We start from the raw sequence: 19,307 nt of genomic DNA, 5'->3' as shown, positions 1-19,307 counted from the left end.
GGATGTGTACTTTATTCGGGAATTTACGGGTAATATCTGTAGGGGGAGGGCCATGGCAAAATTTTTTTTAAGGTGAGGGGGAGGGCCAAGGAATAAATTTTGAGATTGGGGGGGAGGGCCATGGAAAATTTTTTTGACCGGAATTCCAGCGCACCAGCCCTCTCCCCCCCCCCGGTAAATATCGTACAGCCCCTAATAGGTTTGGTAATAATTAGCATGGTGGTAAGTACAACCCTGTAATTAGGTTGTACTTGAAATAATCATTAGCATATGCAGACGTCACTCCGCATTTTTAAATGCAAATGGTGTTTTGAACCTATGTCCATCACCATAGCAATGAACGAGCCTACATTTTGAGGGTCATGTTTAGTTTGTTAACTTTTCTGTTGTATACTGTTTTGATGGCAAATGAAGCTTTTAAAGATACGTAACTAAAATGCACAAAATCACAAACTCCAACATATTTTCATTGTTTGTGTTGCGTGTTTGGGGAGGGCACACAAACACATAGATCTGCTCCCACAGTCTGCAGTGTACTGCTGCCCAATTTTGCTGTCTACACGCGAGTTTGTGCGTGTTATTCAGAGGAAAAATGTAGACATGAGGTCAACAACCTGGTGTGTTGACGTACGACGGCCAAAATTTCATAGATGATGAAGAAGGTCATATTCCTTTCATTGATAAGTTTTCTTATCAATAAACTATAGGTTCAAAGTTATACAATGAATCTGCTTCTTCAGCATGACCATGTATAATTTCGTACCTTTTGTATAATGATTTGATCTGGGGAGGATGGGTAAGAATGTGTGAGGATGCGGGAGGATGGGTAAGAATGTGTAAGGATGGTAGAGGATGGGTTAGAATGTGTAAGGATGGAAGAGGATGGGTTAGAATGTGTAAGGATGGAAGAGGATGGGATAGAATGTGTTAGGATGGAAGAGGATCGGAAAGGATGGGAGAGGATGGGTTAGAATGTGTAAGGATGGGTACGAATGTGTAAGGGTGTGTAAGGATGGGAGAGGATGGGTAAGAATGTGTAAGGATGGGTAAGAATGTGTAAGGATGGTAGAGGATGGGTTAGAATGTGTAAGGATGGGAGAGGATGTGTAAGAATGTGTAAGGATGGGAGAGGATGGGTTAGAATGTGTAAGTATGGGAGAGGATGGGTAAGAATGTGTAAGGATGGGTAAGAATGTGTAAGGATGGTAGAGGGTGGGTTAGAATGTGTAAGGATGGGAGAGGATGTGTAAGGATGGGAGAGGATGGGAGAGGATGGGAGAGGATGGGAGAGGATGGCTAAGGATGTAGTAAGGATAGCAGAGGGTGTGTAAGGATGTGTAAGGATAGGGAAGGATTAGTGGGAATGTGTGAGGATGTGCAAGAACAGTGAAGGGTGCATACGTGTGGGACCGCTGTGTAATGTCTTGCATGTGGACACCCTCATTTGCATACTCGGGACAACTTAAATGAAGCCGTTACCCTCGTTACTTTNATGCGGGAGGATGGGTTAGAATGTGTCAGGATGCGGGAGGATGGGTTAGAATGTGTCAGGATGCGGGAGGATGGGTTAGAATGTGTCAGGATGAGGGAGGGTGGGTAGAGGATGGGTAAGAATGTGTAAGGATGTGAGAGGATGGGTAAGAATGTGTAAGGATGGGAGAGGATGGGTAAGAATGTGTAAGGATGTGAGAGGATGGGTAAGAATGTAGTAAGGATAGGAGAGGATGGGTAAGAATGTGTAAGGATGGGTAAGAATGTGTAAGGATGGTAGAGGATGGGTTAGAATGTGTAAGGATGGGAGAGGATGTGTAAGAATGTGTAAGGATGGGAGAGGATGGGTTAGAATGTGTAAGGATGGGAGAGGATGGGTAAGAATGTGTAAGGATGGGTAAGAATGTGTAAGGATGGGAGAGGATGGGTAAGAATGTGTAAGGATGGGTAAGAATGTGTAAGGATGGGAGAGGATGGGAGAGAATGTGTAAGAATGGGAGAGGATGGGTAAGGATGAGAGAGGATAGGTTAGAATGTGTAAGGATGGGTTAGAATGTGTAAGGATGGAGAGGATGGGTAAGAATGTGTAAGGATGGGTAAGAATGTGTGAGGATGGAAGAGGATGGGTAAGAATGTGTAAGGATGGGAGAGGATGTGTAAGGATGGGAGAGGATGTGTAAGGATGGGAGAGGATGGGAGAGGATGGCTAAGGATGTGTAAGGATTGGGGAGGATTGGTTAGGATGTGTGAGGATGTGTAAGGATAGAGGAGGATGGGAGAGGATGTGTAAGGATAGCAGAGGGTGTGTGAGGATGTGTAAGGATAGGGAAGGATTAGTGGGAATATGTGAGGATGTGCAAGAATAGTTAGGGGTGCATACGTGTGGGACCGCTGTGTAATGTCTTACATGTGAACGCCCTCATTTGCATACTCGGGACAACTTAAATGAAGCCGTTACCACACGTCTGCAGTCTGCCGCGTGGCATAGTGGGAAACTTGTCACCTTTGACCTAACAACGCGGGAACGGAAGCGAAGTTGAACATGTTTCTTTCGAGTCGAGCTGTCTCCGTGCCAAAATTTGTAGAGGTGTAACACTGGGGATCAAGCGGCGCCACCGACGGACAAGTCGAACAGGTACGGACCTTTTGGCCTTGCAGTTTATAGTGCGTTGGGTTCATGGGCTGGGGTTCATGGGATCTCGTGGGCTAGAGTTCGAATCCCGGGAGCCAGCCAGCCAGCCAGCCAGGCCGGTGACTGAATATAAAGGGCAAGGTTATGCCTGTCAGAAATCATGTCATGTCATGCCTTGAAGCACCAGAGTGTTCAACCAAAATTGAGGTTACACCATCCAACCAACAAATTCAATTGGTGTGGCCTGAGGCCAGAGTGGAACTCGCTGCCACCAAGTACAGTAGGAGCATCATGAGTAATAGTATTAGCAAATGTCTAGAGTTAGATGTTCAAAGGATACATGTAACAAGTCGTTCAGTATTATAGCCAGCTGCCACCGCAGCTGGCATACAGACAAGATACAGAAGCTGGTGTGTTACGCAGAGGGGCGGTTATACCGGCTATACAGATGCATGAGATACACACACATCATACAAAATACTGATACAGATACTGACATAGATCATCAATCGTTAGTCGTTTAGATGCTATGATGGAGACTGAGTCAGATGGAGGTGATGAGGAGAGTGTGTTCTCCTCCACCACATGGACCAGTGGAGGGCTGCTGGATGGGGAGGAGGAGGAGGAGGATGGGACTCCCTTCTACACTCTCATTTCTGGAGACAGTCAAGTGGAGACAGAAGGTATATGGTTGATAGGGTCAGCCTATTCACTGGAATACACCAAAATACATCACAATACACATACATTGTAAATTTACAATTTTAAAGGAGGGTGAAAGCTACTGGAATACACATTTGCTTTGATGAGTTAATATCCCAGGTTGCTATATTTTGGCATTAGATACTGTACATGGCCCAGGGAACAAGAAATTTCTTAGATACATGTATTACTTTGTGCCGATTGGCGCTGGTGACCAGGTAACTTGATACTCTGTAATTTCTGGTGATTTCTTTTTCCCCCTAAGCCATATATCTTATGCAAAAATACAGGAATTATTAAGTCATCAAAGCAAAGTGTAGAGTGTGGTAGAATTCACCCTCCTTTATTTTGTAGTCCAATGTATTCCTAATTTGTAGTCCAATCTATTCCTGTGTGTACATGTATTCCAGTAAATAGGCTGACTGGTACCCTGGATGCCAAACTAGTATCAGGCCGTTTTCCTTCGGCAGTCAAGAGCCCTTCGCTCGCCTATCTAAATTACCGCTACGGGAGTAAAGCTTAATCTTGTTTTGACTTATTTAGTGGCACATATTTTATTTCAGTATTTTAAGCCCTGGTATATACTAGTATATTTGCCGAGATCAGCACGTTGTATTGTCTATCCTCAGCCAACAAGGGTCTACAATTTGTGAGCAGAGGGAACAGTCACCAGCCCATCCACATTCCCCTGGTACACCTGCTGCGCCGGGCACTGCTACAGCATAACTGGCACCAGGCAGCACACGTCATGGCAGCGCTCTGCACCGAGTACAGGGATGTAGGACATGTCATCTGGCAGGTAAGGAGTAACACTCTGCACCGAGTACAGGGATGTAGGACATGTCATCTGGCAGGTAAGGAGAAACACTCTGCACCGAGTACAGGGATGTAGGACATGTCATCTGGCAGGTAAGGAGAAACACTCTGCACTGAGTACAGGGATGTAGGACATGTCATCTGGCAGGTAAGGAGAAACACTCTGCACCGAGTACAGGGATGTAGGACATATCATCTGGCAGGTAAGAAGCATGATATGTCTGTGTTCTAGATCTGATCTGTATTATCTACGTTACTGTCACACTGTCTTGTAAAACATTGTTACCTTACACAAGGTTTTGCTTGTATGCTTGTTTTTGTAGTTAGTTCCATATGCTAGGCAGGAAGTTACATGTAGGTCAAAGATCCCAAAAAGGTTATCTCGTTTCCTATCTTCAATTTCCTATGCATGTCTGTTGCTTTATGGGAGCTGGAAGGGAAATGCATGGACAGCACCAAAAAGAAATTTACAATTATGAATTAAATTAGAGATTCACACAAACTAAAAAATTATCTCACGTAGGTATCAAATCTAGGTATGAAATTTTTCTAGTTGAAAAATGGATATGGGAGTGGAGTGACTTCTGTGGTTATGGTTTAATTTTTGTCTATTTCAGGTTGGATCAGAAGTGTTGTACAACCATCCTGGGACAGAGTCTGTTCACCTCCAGTCACATGCAGAGTAAGTTTACTTACTACAGAAAACTTTCAGATTTTGTCTAATGTATGTAAGCCAGCATAGATGTCACATAGATGTTAATCACAGCCTTGTACTTTGGACTAACTTGTCATTCCAGTTATAGCATTTACACTGAAATATATATACATGTCCCATACATACATTTTTGTAAGAGCTTGAAATACAGCCTGCATTTATACAGATATATTAGTGCAGGACAAATTGGAGCTGTTTCTAATGTCTACCTGCACTTAACCTGTACCGGTCCTTGTACGGAGTTTATATAGAAATGTAGGTGTATGTGGATTGTTATTTTCTGCATTAACTGTTACCACCTAATAGTATGTAGTGTAAAATAAACAATGGCAATGATTTCTGGGCATTTTTAGTATGATCCATGCTTCCTAAATTATTAGTGGTGCAGGTAAAATTTGTCTGATGCAGATATGCAGAAAAAGCCCTGAATTATAATATATTAAATTTTATAATTTGTTAATGTTGATGTTGGTTACTTCTTTACTCTTTATCTACTGCAGTAACATGGAGAAAGTGGTGACGCTGAATCGGTTCCAAGTTCACCTGGAGTTCATCTTCCACCTGCTGAGTAAGGGACAACTGGAGGAGGCCTACGAAACAATCAAGGTGAGAAAATCTTATGATGATTTAAGCAATATAAGGCAGGATGAATTTTTATGAACTTTTACTGACTTTCGTCAGGGGTGCAACATTTCCATTACTGTAGCTAGTTTGCATAGTCTGATGGTAATGTAGCAAGGTGGTCTTGTGGTTAAAGTTGTTGACTCAGAATCAGAAGGTTCTGGGTTCAAATCCCTGGCGGGCCCCATCATTGTGTCGTTGGGAGAGGCACTTTGCCTACACCTACTTCCTCACTTGACTGGTGACAATGAGTGCCTTAAGCTTTGGTTACGGATGTCCTCTCGGATAGGACATAAAGCCAGAGGTCCTGTGTTTGAGGAGAGCCACACCTCGAATTTGCTAAAGATCCCCCCACACTGACTGTGAAAAGAGTTTAAATACAAATGTATATACGTAAGGGGTCCTTTCTACATGTAGATATAGTCTGAGTGGTTCAAACCTTACAGTCTGTTCCTACATTGTAGTCCTAGGCGGTTTGTACTTACTGTACAAAATACCGGTGTGTTATACACCAGTTAGGCCATGTTGATTTGATTATATGGATGACATCCTCCGGGAGCCCCAAAACTGATGTGCGCGTGCGAATAAAAAAAAAGTTTTGCAAAAAGAAAAGTTGTTTTCATTATGAAATCTACGTGGTCATGAGGGTTGAACAAATGGGACAGAATATGGTTTGGCGAATAATCTAATCTTCAAGTTCATTTCCTTACAATTTCGTCTTTTTTCGTTTGATTTTGGCATTCTACGACATTGGTATAGTTTTTACTTATTTTTTTGTAACTTATGGTATATTTTTGCTCATTTTGCAACTGTTTTGTACGATTTACAGTATGGTTGAAAACTTTTTTTTTTTGGAAACGGCCGAAAATTCATGCGCGCGCGGATGTCATCCATATAATCAAATCAACATGGCCTTATGTTAAAGAAAACAAAAAAGAATATTAAAATAGAAAGGGAAGTGAAGATAAATTCAAGTTTAGGATAGAATTATAAATTATGGGAGATTATAATACATGTGATTTAATGTAGAGGAAATATGGAGGATGCCTACTCTAGACGAAATGGAGTGATAAGATGTAATTCATCGTCTTATTTTGGACAATCTAGCTTGTCAGGTAATCTTGCCTGTTGTTATATTCCAGTCAGGGCCTCTGAGGAAGAAAGGGGCGGTATATTTCACCAAGGCTACTCAGCCCATCTGGGTGCCTGTTGTGAAAGCCTACACTGGACTGATAGAGTATGGACTGTGGATACAGGGGAGACATAAAGTCAGCCAGCTACAGGACGTTAGCGGCCTCACGGGAGGTTACGACACACGTAAGGAACCAAGAAATCAAATATCTCATACCTCCGTTAAATATCTAGATTTGTTGTGAACTTATTGTTTTGTTTATTACTGTGACATTCTTGCTGATTACAGTTTGACCTCGCTTCCTCCCAATCTACCGGGGAGGCTTCCAATTTGACCTTCCTGTCAGTCTGTGGTTATAACATTTCTCCCTCACTTCCTACATATATGACATGATTTACTGTATTCAAATAAGTCCAGACACTCAAGCAAACAATTAGACAAGCACAATGAAAAAAAACTAACAAAGTACACAAAGGTACATTTGTAACAAGGGTCTCCCAACGAAAGTACATGACGATTGTACATGTATCATATTTAAACATCTCAGGTTATTTTCATACCTGAGAAGGGAACAGGAACTTAAAATAAGGAAGTATTCGATTAAAGGTTATAGAAGACTTGTTTTAAATGTCTCGTAGCATTTTTGTTAAACCAAAGAACAAAAAGAATAAAAAGTAGCAGTTACAATTCCCTTCTACATATTTGTAAGCTAATGCTAAATAACTGTAATATTTCTTCAAAAGTTGTGATATTTCCTGATATTACTTACTAACTGATTTGCTGCACTGTTCTTACAGAGGAGTCAGTGATGCTGGACTCCACCCTGACCACATGTGAGGAGACAGTCCAGAGGTATGCCGGCAAGGCGGAAGACAACTTTGAAGATGTGCTGAAGGAGCCTGGTGTCTGGGACATCTTTGTCACAAAACAAGTAGAGGTAGGGAACTTTAAGTTGTAGAATCATACTTTATCCAGAACCATTCATCTAGGCATGGTTTTGAATAGTTTAATTATGCATACCAAGAACAGTGCATGCATATCCAGAACAGTGTATATCCAGAACAGTGCATATCCAGAACAGTGTATATCCAGAACAGTGCATATCCAGAACAGTGCATATCCAGAACAGTGCATATCCAGAACAGTGCATATCCAGAACTTCTTGGAGACTCCAGAATCCTGCCTAACCGTAACCCATACAGTCATAGAACTAGACAGGCGCAGTTCTGAGTACAATGTTGAAATGTTCCTAGTACATGTAGCACCATTTCTAATCCTACTGTGTCCCCTGCTGTCTTCACAGATGCTACATGTACATGTATTTTAAAGAATACAAGGCAGTTTTTGTCCAGCACTGGTCATACAAGTATGTCCCTCTAGTATCTGGGCGTGGTTTTATCATGGACCAGTGCAGGCTAGGTGCAGGTAAATATAAAAAATACAGGCATAACTACAGTTTTACCTGCATATGCTTGTGGTACTGTAAATCCATTTAAAAATGCGGTTGGAAATTATAGCGGTCGGCAAAAAATGGACAAGCTCACGTCACTTAATTATAGCGGTGTGAGAACATGGCTGATGTGTGTAAAAAATACATTAAAACACTGGCCTTTTTTTTTTAAGAAAATAAAAAAAGCAGTTTACGCCAGCGAAAATCGATTTTTACAAAGAAAAAACAGAACAGGCACGCCGATGGTGTCTGGAAGTAAATAATTTACAAAGTACTGTAGCGGCGCGGTGACTTCAAAAAGTTCGTAATTACGCACGCTTGTGTTGCGTGCGGCACCGCCGCCCCCCCTCCCCAAGCTCTATGCCGCGGCACGCTATGCCGCTGCACGCCGCTTTGTCTGGCGCCGCAGACGAGCTTACAGCGAAACCCGGCGTCTTCGCCCTAGGATTGGAGCGTAATGGAATCCATGACGCCCTCGAGAAAGTTCTACAGACACTATAGCCTTTAACAGTAATGTTTAATCGTATTTTTTGCCGTAAAAGTTGACTCACAATTTTCGAAAAACTTGTGACGCCATTTTTTTCACTCAGCGCTTGGTTCCCGAATTTTCGATTCGTCTTAGTTGTAGCACGCTATTAACGCTTTTAGATTTTGTAGTACAAATGACGCTTAACATTTGATTGTATTTCTACCTAGATTTCTACCTCGAAATTAAGCAGATTTATGCCGCATTTCTCGTAGTTTGTAACTCGTTTGTGAAGTTGCCCGCCGGGCCGCCATTTTGTTTGTTGTTGTCTGTACGCTTGGGCGACGCTGAATTTTGTAACTCGTCTCATTTTTTTCGATGTTGTCCCGTAGTAGCACAAAATGAACGGCTATCGTTTCTGTAAATTTATGAAGAAACTTCTAAATCGAAATATACGCTTAAAATATTTATAAATACCCAAGTGTAGATAAGCTGGGAAATTTCAAAGCATCACTACGTCACATGTGTTTGTGCATGTTCACAAGATTTTTTTTACTGTGGTTTGCTTAGCACTGCATAATTGTTAAAAATATGAACTACTTTATGTTTAACTAGAGTTCCACGATCTCATACCTTCGCCAAATGATGTTAGCTTTTATGATTAAGAAATTATATATTAATCCCCCTAATTATGCAAATAGGATCCTCAATTGCATGAATTATATCTGTTGTTCATATTCTCCACCAAAAGACAGTCTTATCTTAACAAAGAATGCCATGATGACATTTTCTCATAAATTATGCAAATAAGGTCCTTATTTGAATAAGTTATGTTTAATTATGTTCACCTTAACTTAACTTTCAAACACCCCAAGTATAAAATTCCAGGCAGTTACCACTATGCAATTATAATATTTTCTCATTAATTATGCAAATTAAGTCTTCATTTGCATAATCGATATCTGCCTGTGTTTTTCTCATTCTTAATAACATATGTCACAAGCTTGAACTTCCTATTATGGAATGCAGCTGATAAATAGAATTTCCTCATTAATTATGCAAATTACATCCATATTTGCATAATTGTAATATCATTATGTCAAGCATCACTCAAGCTACATACATACCAAAAATCACGATGATCCATCAATCGGTTCTTGAGTTATCCCCCTTTAAACATTTGTCCATTAAACCCCCTGCAGTTCTAGAGCAAGCAACTAGGGGGCTCAAACTCATGTCACTTTATTCCCAGCATAAGAGCTATCTACCATCCAAATTTCGTCACCCTAGCATGTCTGGATCATGAGATATCAAAACCGGAAGTTCTGCTGCAGTACCATGACAAGCCGCCAGGTGGCCCAAAATCTAATCATTTTGAGGTCTCATCAAGACCTACCCACCTACCAAATATCAAGACAATCCATCAAGACCTTCTCAAGTTATCGTGTTGACAGACAGACAGACAGACACACACACACACACACACATACACGAACGCCCCTGAAAACATAACCTTCTTGGCGAAGGTAATAAATATTTTATTTCTGGAAGCACATCAGTGTTTTGCTTGTTCCTATGTGAAGCACTAGTACTGTGCGTTGTGTGCATGTTGTAGTCAAGAAATGAAGCGTGATTGCGATCGTACCGTAACGAGCTTGGGGCAAGAGGGAGGGGGGCGGAAGTGGTAAAAAAAAAGTTGCGATCATGAAAATTTAGTGGTGGAATAGTGACCGCTAAGACCGCTATGATTAAGTGACCGTTATCAAATCAAGAATTACAGTATTTGTACTTGGAGGGGTGTGCTAGCTAGGTGGCACCTCATTCGAGGATGAACTGAACTGATTTCCAGCCCTTTCTAGAATTCTATACACATTAAACCGATTTGTCAAGTGTCCAAAATTCTAGTTAAACATTTTCTATATGTAAATAGTAGGATATCATGTTGACTTTCCAAACAGCTGCGCCATGTTGATTCTGATAATGTCAGGTTAGGGACCGACCACTTCATTCTAGATGTGTCCACATGTACAGACAAACAAAAAATAAGACAGACAAACTAAAAATACCTGAACACACAAGATGACCAAATGTAAAGAAAGTTTTTGACTTGGCCAGAATAAAAACTCATTTAAATTATATTAGATTTAAACATCATTTAACTCTCTGTAAATACATTCCAGTGTGTACATTTGATCACTTTCTTTTTTATTATTGACAATGTTTAATTTTAGCTAAGTTTGTTCTAAGGGGTCTTTAGGCTGAAAGCTTGGTTAATTTATTCAAACCTGAATTCTTTTGCTTTGTAGGCCAATTATCTCTGCTAATACAGCATCAACAAACTTTAGACAACAGCCAAGTATGTAAACTGATATTGTCACCTCACACAGGTTCAGAAGTTTTGAAATATGCTTACACTGTCATCTGAATAATCAGTTATTACCAGCTGTCCCTGTTTTGCCATGGCAACAGCCCATGGCTCCTTCAAGTCTGTATTGATGTGTTTGAGGAATTTTCTTGTCTTGTCAAACATCTCCACGCGCCTGTTTCCCGTGTCTGCCACGATGATGTTACCTGCCCTGTCTGTACAGATGCCATGGGGATTCTTCAGCTGACCTTCACCACTTCCCCTGCCTCCAAACTGGAACTGTCCGTTCTCGTTGTACACATAGACACAGTGATTGTCCCAGTCTGACACAAGAATGTTCCCTTCCCCATCCACTGTGATGTACAGTGGAAATGTCATCTCCTGCTGCCTTGATAATAGTGATGCAAGCAAGCTCTTCCTTTTCCCACTCAGGGTTCCCACCAGTGTTCCATCTGGCCTGAACACCTGTATTTCACCATGTTGGTTATACCAGCCGGCTCCTGTGGTTTGTGTGATGAGGATCCAGTTCCTCCTGGTGTCCACGGCAACTCCCCTAAACCACCCTGACTTCTGTAGGTCAATCTTCCTCAGCACTCTGCCATGTTTGTTGTACTGCATAGCAAACTCACCATCCCCTGTTCTCCCCACCACCCACAGGTTCCCCTCCCTGTCCAGGGCCACATCCCATGGACCCATCTTCTCTTCACCTGACACGACTGTTCGGAACTGTCGAACAAACGTTCCCTGCAGGGTGAAGACTTGGATTCTCTCGTCACCATTGTCTGTTACAAATATCTCCCCTTCATCTGACACTGTGACACCCCATGGAACCCGAAACTGTCCTGTTCTTGATCTCCGTTCACCAAATGTCACCTTTTGAGGCTGATGCTCCCCTTGCCTTTGGTCACCATGGTGATGACCTGTGCCCCTTGCTGCAGGTGCTGCTGGGATTGGTGCAGATGGAAGAGACTGAACTGTCACATGTCCCAATGCTGGCACGGGGGTGTCTGTGCGCTGAAAGACAGCAGGCTGGAGTTGTACAGGTGTTGGTGCTGCTTTTCGTCTGTACTCTCCTACCACCTCTGTCAAAGCGGTTTGCTGACTGAAAAACTCAACCCATCCCTGCTGCAGTTCTTGTTCTGCTCGATCACAGGCAGCAGACAGCTCTTTGATATCTGCCAACACTCTGTCTCTTTCAGTCTGTATTCTGTCCAAGTTTTTTGTGTGGTTTTCGTCTGATTGAGACAAGAGGTGGTCTTTTCTCTGGGTGAGTTTCTGCACAGTTTGGTTGTAGGCCTGAGTGATGCTGTTGTCTCTCTGCTCTTTCTTCTCATTCAGGGTTTTCTCTTCTTCCCTCAGACCTCTGAGAAAGCTTAAGTAACTTTCCACAATGTTCCTCCCCTCATTGATCAATGGTCGGACCGTAGAGATCCTTTCCTGTGCAGCTTTTTTGATAGATGTTGTTCGATGATCATCATGACCCTGTTCTAAACACTGATCACAAACTGGTATCTGGCATTGTGTACAGTACACTTTGAGCTCTTCAGAAGGGTGAACGCTGCACCTGTTTCCAGATTCGGGTTGTTCCCTTGTTTCCCCTGACAGTGCATTCTGCTGTTGGAATCTTTCACACATATTTGTCGCCATGATATTGTCTGGTAAACCTGCAACCCCCTGGGGTGGCAGCCTGACCTGCCAACGACAGTTTGGGCACAGGAAGGTCCCTCCCCTCTCTACATGGTCCTGTAGACAGTCCTGACAGAAGGTGTGCTGACAGGGCAGCATCTTGGGCCTGGTGAACAGCTCCAGGCAGATGCTGCAGGACAGTTCTTCACAGATTTGTGTGCCCAGACTCAACGGTGCACCAGCCATGGTTTTGTTTTCTATTGATGTGCCAGCCTTGTCAAAGTCTAGTTTGGACCATGTTTGCGGTGGGCTTGACTAAAAACTGAGGGAGACTGGATGAACTTTTTTCCCATGTTTTATTCCAACCTTTAGGGAACTTACTAAAAGGTGATTTCAGATGGGAATGTGATAAAGGATTTTGTAATTCTATAAAAAAAAGCAAGTCTACAGTACTTTTAGTTTGTATGCAATAAGCCAGATGTATATGTCACCCCTTTGCTGATGTGTGAGTTTGTTTAAACAAAAAATTATTGATCAATAGCTAAACTAAACAGCTGTGCAGGTGCCTGTCATGTGATTGTTTGCTCTAAAAGGATACAGATATGATAAGCTAAAGACAATTCTATTTTGTAACACTGTAACACTGTCACCAATTCATGATTTGGTCCATTTGAAGAAAGGCATGTCTGAAATGAAGCAAGCTCATACCTGAAACCTATTTGTGTGTTTTCCTTTCTGTTCAAAAGATTTGTGTGTTGAACCATTATGATACTATTTTTGTACTCTCTGTGGAAATTTGCCTGCAGTTGTTTGCTAAGTCAACAGAGGACGTTGATGCATATCACTTCCATTGCCCACCTTGTACATGTATATCAGTTTATAATTACCTTCGCCAAGAAGGTTATGTTTTCAGAGGTATTCATGTGTGTGTGTGTGTATGTGTTTCTGTAAACATGATAACTTGAGAAGGCTTCAATGGATTATCTTCAATATTTGGTACATGTGTAGATCTTGATGAGACCGCGGTTATACTGGCTATACAGAATACAGATACAGATGGTCTTCCTAAAAAGTAAAGCATTGGCAACCCTCCTAACTTTTATTTATTTACTGTAAGTTAGTGTAAGGCATCACCAGCATGCCCCATGCAGACCCTCTTTAATACCGATGCTGATCCTGTTGTTTTTGTTCTCCTAGATGCTGGAATATTATGAAAGGACAGAAGAGGCTAGGAAGGTTCTGCAGGGGTACTGGGAGAAGAACCCAGAAAATCCAAATGCACACAAATATTACTACTTCTTCCTGAAGAAACATAACAGTCCTAATGAGCAAAAAGTCAAAGTGCTTAAGGTTTGTAACTTATAACTACTTCTGGTAAACCTGCAAAGTGCAAAAATAAGAGTTCAGAGATCTCATATATGTCCATGAAATAATTAGACCTAATTTTGTTGTTTTATTCTGTCTTGTTGATTATGGAAATAAAGTTGTAATTAGCATAATCTATCTCAACTGATGAAGACAGATATGCAGACCTAAACAATAGTTGAATACCTCTATTTTTCAAGGAGGTAATTAGACACAAATGCTGTCAGAAAAGCTTACAAGGAATGTTGTTACAAGCTTTTTGAATCAGTAACAAGAAGCCATAGGCGACAATTCTCCGTGAAGTATTATATATTGCAACGTTGTACAAAAAGAAGTAGCCATTGGCGACAATTATCTGTGAAGTGTGATAAATCGAACAAAGAAAAATTGTTTAAACGCGCGTCGGCTCAGTCATCTTAAGACGCAACAACCAATCAGAGATGCGAAATGCCGACACGTGACGCGGGATTTGCATACAGTCTAAACAACGGGGAAGGGCGCGCGATGCCCGAAATATTTTTGCGTCAATATTCAGCGCCGTGTTTCAAGAGATCAATACCGGGAAACAAATTCTTTTCTTGTTTTGAACGCATAAACATGCATTTACGCTAATCTAGTATGATTCAGGGTTACGTTTTTTTTACCTGCCATGGCCAGATTATCTAAAGATGTATGTATTGTGTGTACAATCTACAGAAAGAGAAATGTACATCAGGTCCGATCATCCGATTTTCACGTTTCGGTTTTTTGGACTCGGTTCATGAACGTATTTTGGTTTGGCTCCTGGAATGTGCGAAAAAAATGACTCCCGGGACTGTCTACAGGGAACACTCGCACATTCGCGGTGTATCAGGACAGCGCGACTGGTCGGCATTAGCGCAGTCCCTGTAATTAGTAACAGTTGCACATCAATCCGGCCGAAAGCATGATTGTGTAACACAGGCTACTTCTTCATATACCGGCTCATACTACACGACGCCTTTACAACTAGCAAATCATAAAATTACCCGATCTACTAGTACTGTATGTGCGGTTTACCAGCCCCAGACCACATCCGACCACGAGGCAGAACACTGATGGGTTGCTCAAAAATATTGTCCATGTTTACAAAGAGCTGCTCCACTAACACTATGGAGCGGCCCAACCCAAAAATATTGGCCATGTGTCGTTGCTAGGACGACCGGCCAGTTGCTACAATGTACGTGACTAAATACACGCCGCCACTAGCTATAGGTCGCCACACCCGACCAGTTTGAAATCGATAGGATTACGTCATCGGTATTAACATTTCCTAATGTTGACCTCTGACCACCCCACATTTCCGCCCCATCAGCCCCGCCGCGACTTACTACCGGTGACATAAACGGACGACAACATTTCAACGACATGGGGATGTTTCGAAAATAACCATTTACTCCAATATCAAAACAGCTACGGTAAAAATAAAAAGACGTGCATCATCCCGGACATAATGCCACACCACATGCGAAATTACACAAAAATGCGACGTACGGAAGAATGCGTTTTGGCTGCGAACATCTTCCAAAAAACTTGGCATCTCTTAACCATGGGCAAAAACATCTGGAACCACTTATCAAAACCACCCCGTATCTGCATGAAGTTCCACCCCCCCCACTGCTATTCCAAACAACGCGTTTTTCTGGACCATTCCAATTCGCCTCGTAATTGTAGGGGTGCGTCTGCAATATTACATTGACCGCGAAAGCTGCAACGGCAAAAATACACATTCGTGCATCAACACGGGCATGCCCGAAGACGGCGTATAAAATTGCGTGCCGATTACACAAAGAGAACCCAGTGTTTTGACTGCGAACACGAAAAATCAGCCGATCACAACACTCCGTCCGGAGGTCCTGACCTCCTTCACGGAGTAAAAAAAACAAGACAGCTACTGTATAAAGCAAGTTTGAATGCATACACCTTCATGCATATAACAGAAGTGCCACCCGGTGAGCAACTTTAGTACTGCACTACTACTGATCATATGGCTGATCACACCTAACTTTGTAATTTGACTGTCTTGACTAGTACACGGTGTTGATCTTCAAATATTTCCCATATAGGAGCTGCAGAAAATAGTGCCATCAGATGGGCTGATGTTGGACCTTGTTTGTTTAAAGCAAGAAGGTACAGTACACATACCACGTTTGATGTCCTTATATTGATAATTCTTTTATTGCTGGTGGGATCTGCTTGCATGATATGATCAAAGTTTGCCACCATTCTCTCTGTCACAAAGTATAATTGTGTTGGGAGAATTAAAACTCAAAAGTAGATGTACAACATGTACTAGTACAATGTACATGTAGTTGTAAGTAAACTATAGCTGAAATTGTGTTGTATGGTTTGAGATAACATTGACATGAACAGTGTTGAACACTGACAAGACAACTTTTTTGCTGCTTTGTGCTGAGTATTACATGCATGTACCTTTGATGCATGTTGGTTTGTTCGATGGATGTGTGTCAATTGTGTACATTGCCATATGAATGAAAACCAAGCAGATGTCAGGAGGGAAAGACTGGCCACATGAAACAAGAAGTTATGCACTTCTTCATCACACATAACTGCTAATTAAGTATTAAAATATATTCTCTATTGGAAAGAGCGCATAATACATTAATATATTACAGTTGTGCATCTGTTCAGTCCAGTCTTACTAGCACTACCGAAGTCCACATCGTCATCACACTAACGGCATCCAACCAGGTCCCCAGCCAGCTTTTTCAAAAGCATTTATTCTTTGTCTTACTGTTTGGCATGTTTGTACACAGAAGATTTAGGTGAGTGTCTCCATGTGCTGTTTGACCTTTTGGACCACCACTGCTGGAGTCAGGACATCAGACCCTGGCAGAACCTGGCAGATGTCCTCAGGAAGATTCACACAATGTTAGTGGGAAAATAACATCTTCAGCAGGCTTTCTTGGAGCTAGACAGGCTATATAGTTGTAACATGAAATTATTTATAACTGAAACTTCATTGCATGTTCATTCCCCACGGGGATAAATGCATGGATGTACAAAGTACAATGTACTAGAAAGAAAGTTCTGCAGAAGTGCTATGCGTTCTGCCAACATGCTTACTTGTCACACCTATGTACCTATACACCTATGTACAAGCTTAAGTGTAATGATCAGTGATATATTGCCATTCCATCTTTCTGTGTATAGTATTGCTCTGCACCTTTTTTTTTTGCTTCCAGCGAAGTTTTATTGACATGTTCTACATTGACATGCGGCAATGATGATTATTTTGATAAACATACATTGTATAATACTGGAAACAACACATCTGTCTCTTCATAGACAGAAGTTCACATTACATTCATCCTTAAACTCTTTATGCAGACAAACTCCTTCCCTGCTGGACACATTAGAACAGTGTTGGTACATCAGACAGGACTGGTGGCCCCCGTACCACTTCCCCCCCTCCTCAGCTGAACACATGGTCCGGTCCAACCCGGCACTGGCCCTGGTCAAAGCTGTTGTCTGCAGTCTGATATCAGCTGGTGAGAGAACCTCAGATCCCTGAAATCTCGAAATCATTGATTTGAAATACAATATTCAGAGACGAAAGGTAGTGGCTGCTACCCGAAACATCTGACAATTTCCAAAGTCATATCCAGTTGCTTGAGTAACTGTTTTTTTTTTTTTTTTATATTCAAAGGTTTCTTTTCATTATAGTTTGGTTGCCAGACGGTTGTAATGGCTACTGTACAAAAAATGTACATAGGCTAGCCCCCAGTTACACCCTGAGTTGCTCAGAGTCTAACTGAGGAGCATCTGTGGTAAAATTTCCTGTGGGACAGGTTAGCCCTGGAGCTGAGGAGCTACCCTTCATACTGGCCTTAGTAATGCAGTCTGGCACCCAGGCTAGGTTGGCCCTGCAGCCAGCAGCTACATGTAGCCTGTATAATGGTCTGGTAGCAGTCTGGCACCTTGGCTATTTTTATTATGGCTGGTCAGTTATGGCTACTTGTAGTTTGTGTTAGATAGTGCCTGCAAAGTTGCGTCTTTCACTGCACAAAAACTGATATTTAAGCATGCTTAATGGTGTTTGTAAATGAGGCTTAAATATTTCAATAGAATTATAAGCAGTATTTAAGTCACACTTAAGCCATCATAAATGCCACAATCGGCAGGTAATCTTTACACTCTCTTTAGGTTGAACATAAACGTATCCTTACTTAATGTTTAAGGTCACTTAATGTTGCAGTAAAGATAAAGCACTGATTTGCAACAGTTTACCCATTTTGTCTCTCATAATCTTTCGTTTACTTATCGTTGATTTTATCCCACTTTCAGACAGAGGGTTTTCCCAAGTTGTATCCGACCTTCTGCAGCCAGGCCAAAGAGCTGTTGTGGAAGAGGCTGTTCAAATTGGCAATGCTTGGAGGAGAATACAGGATGGCAGGAGAAGAAGGAGCAGCAGCAGTAGCATTAGCTCCAGTAGTCACAGGGACAGACACAGCACAAGCAGCAGCAGTAGTAGTAGTAGTAGTAATAGTAGTACTGTAGGTGGTAATCATATTGCAAACAGGAGAAGTAGTAGGAACAGCAGCAACAGCACTTACAGTAGTATCAGTAGTGTTGGTAGTAACAACAGCTACATCAGCAATATTTCAAACAGCAGTAGCTTGGAAGAGAATGTCATATAGCAATGATACATGTACTAGTACTTGCGGCCCAAATCACCTAATAGATGACTTTCTAAAACAAACAAATATTCTGCTCCTTTAGTACTTGGGTAAAAAGATGGTATATACATGTACATATGTATAGTTCCTTCAAAAGTTACATTTTGCTACTGTTCTGAAACCACTAAAAGCACCTGAAGTGTCCCTACCCTGCTGCAGTGGTTCTTTACATGTTCTCAAAGGTGCTTAATGTAAAGGTAAGATTAGGACGACACGAAGTAAATTTTTTGGCGACCTCTTAGGGAGGAGCCTAATGGTACAGTATCGTGTGCAATTTGCAAGAATACTAGGAATTGTACACTCAGGTATTTTGTCCACAGGCATGAATGTCTCCCAGCTCTGTTTGCAGACCCAGATCTATGCCTACATTCCTGGACACCCTTGGGAAAACCTGTCTGCGCTACTAACCCCGGGACTCGTTCACTATACACTCAGGAGAGTAGTGCAGACTCCCTAGAATCTATCTAGACTTAACAGGTACCAAGGCTTTCTCAAAATCATGAAATCAATGCAGTGCCATGCAAACAATAACCCTAACAGCAACCATCGTCGCCATGGCAATGTATGTTTTCTTTGCCAGTCTTGTTTGTCATTTATTTACACAGTTAGTTGAATCAACCCTTTGCATTACAGTACTGCATATTCAGGAAGTGTACAAAGGTGTACAACAGCTATCGATTTGTTTATATCCAAACATGTAGATGTATT

At 41.8% G+C, this 19,307-nt stretch overlaps 2 protein-coding genes across 2 annotated transcripts; one reads left to right on the top strand and one right to left on the bottom strand.

The window, feature by feature from the left end:
* The first annotated feature begins 2,504 nt into the window (after positions 1–2,504).
* LOC109465854 (TATA box-binding protein-associated factor RNA polymerase I subunit A-like) lies at positions 2,505–19,298 on the top strand. Its single transcript, XM_019763343.1, has 12 exons — positions 2,505–2,626; positions 3,140–3,306; positions 3,955–4,124; positions 4,759–4,823; positions 5,357–5,462; positions 6,620–6,794; positions 7,407–7,461; positions 13,734–13,866; positions 15,966–16,029; positions 16,677–16,791; positions 17,251–17,411; positions 18,208–19,298. Exons 2-12 carry the CDS (start codon positions 3,153–3,155, stop codon positions 18,558–18,560), a joined length of 1,551 nt encoding a protein of 516 aa, XP_019618902.1. The 5' UTR covers positions 2,505–2,626; positions 3,140–3,152; the 3' UTR covers positions 18,561–19,298.
* On the bottom strand, positions 10,915–12,765 carry LOC109465852 (tripartite motif-containing protein 2-like). Its single transcript, XM_019763342.1, has one exon. It carries the CDS (start codon positions 12,760–12,762, stop codon positions 10,915–10,917), a length of 1,848 nt encoding a protein of 615 aa, XP_019618901.1. The 5' UTR covers positions 12,763–12,765.
* Positions 19,299–19,307: the final 9 nt, after the last annotated feature.

This window comes from Branchiostoma belcheri, unplaced genomic scaffold (genome assembly GCF_001625305.1).
Source record: "Branchiostoma belcheri isolate BF01 breed outbred unplaced genomic scaffold, Haploidv18h27 scaffold159, whole genome shotgun sequence".
NCBI classification, from domain to species: Eukaryota; Metazoa; Chordata; class Leptocardii; order Amphioxiformes; family Branchiostomatidae; genus Branchiostoma; species Branchiostoma belcheri.
The sequence above is the reverse complement of the archived record's forward strand: the minus strand, read 5'-3'. Positions and strand labels throughout refer to the sequence as shown.

Excerpts from the sequence above, each read along its gene's own strand:
- LOC109465854 (XM_019763343.1), top strand. The coding sequence starts at position 3,153 with ATGATGGAGACTGAGTCAGATGGAGGTGATGAGGAGAGTGTGTTCTCC. Across the intron at positions 3,307-3,954 it reads CAGTCAAGTGGAGACAGAAG|CCAACAAGGGTCTACAATTT; the intron begins GTATATGGTTGA and ends GTCTATCCTCAG. Across the intron at positions 4,824-5,356 it reads CACCTCCAGTCACATGCAGA|TAACATGGAGAAAGTGGTGA; the intron begins GTAAGTTTACTT and ends TATCTACTGCAG.
- LOC109465852 (XM_019763342.1), bottom strand. The coding sequence starts at position 12,762 with ATGGCTGGTGCACCGTTGAGTCTGGGCACACAAATCTGTGAAGAACTG.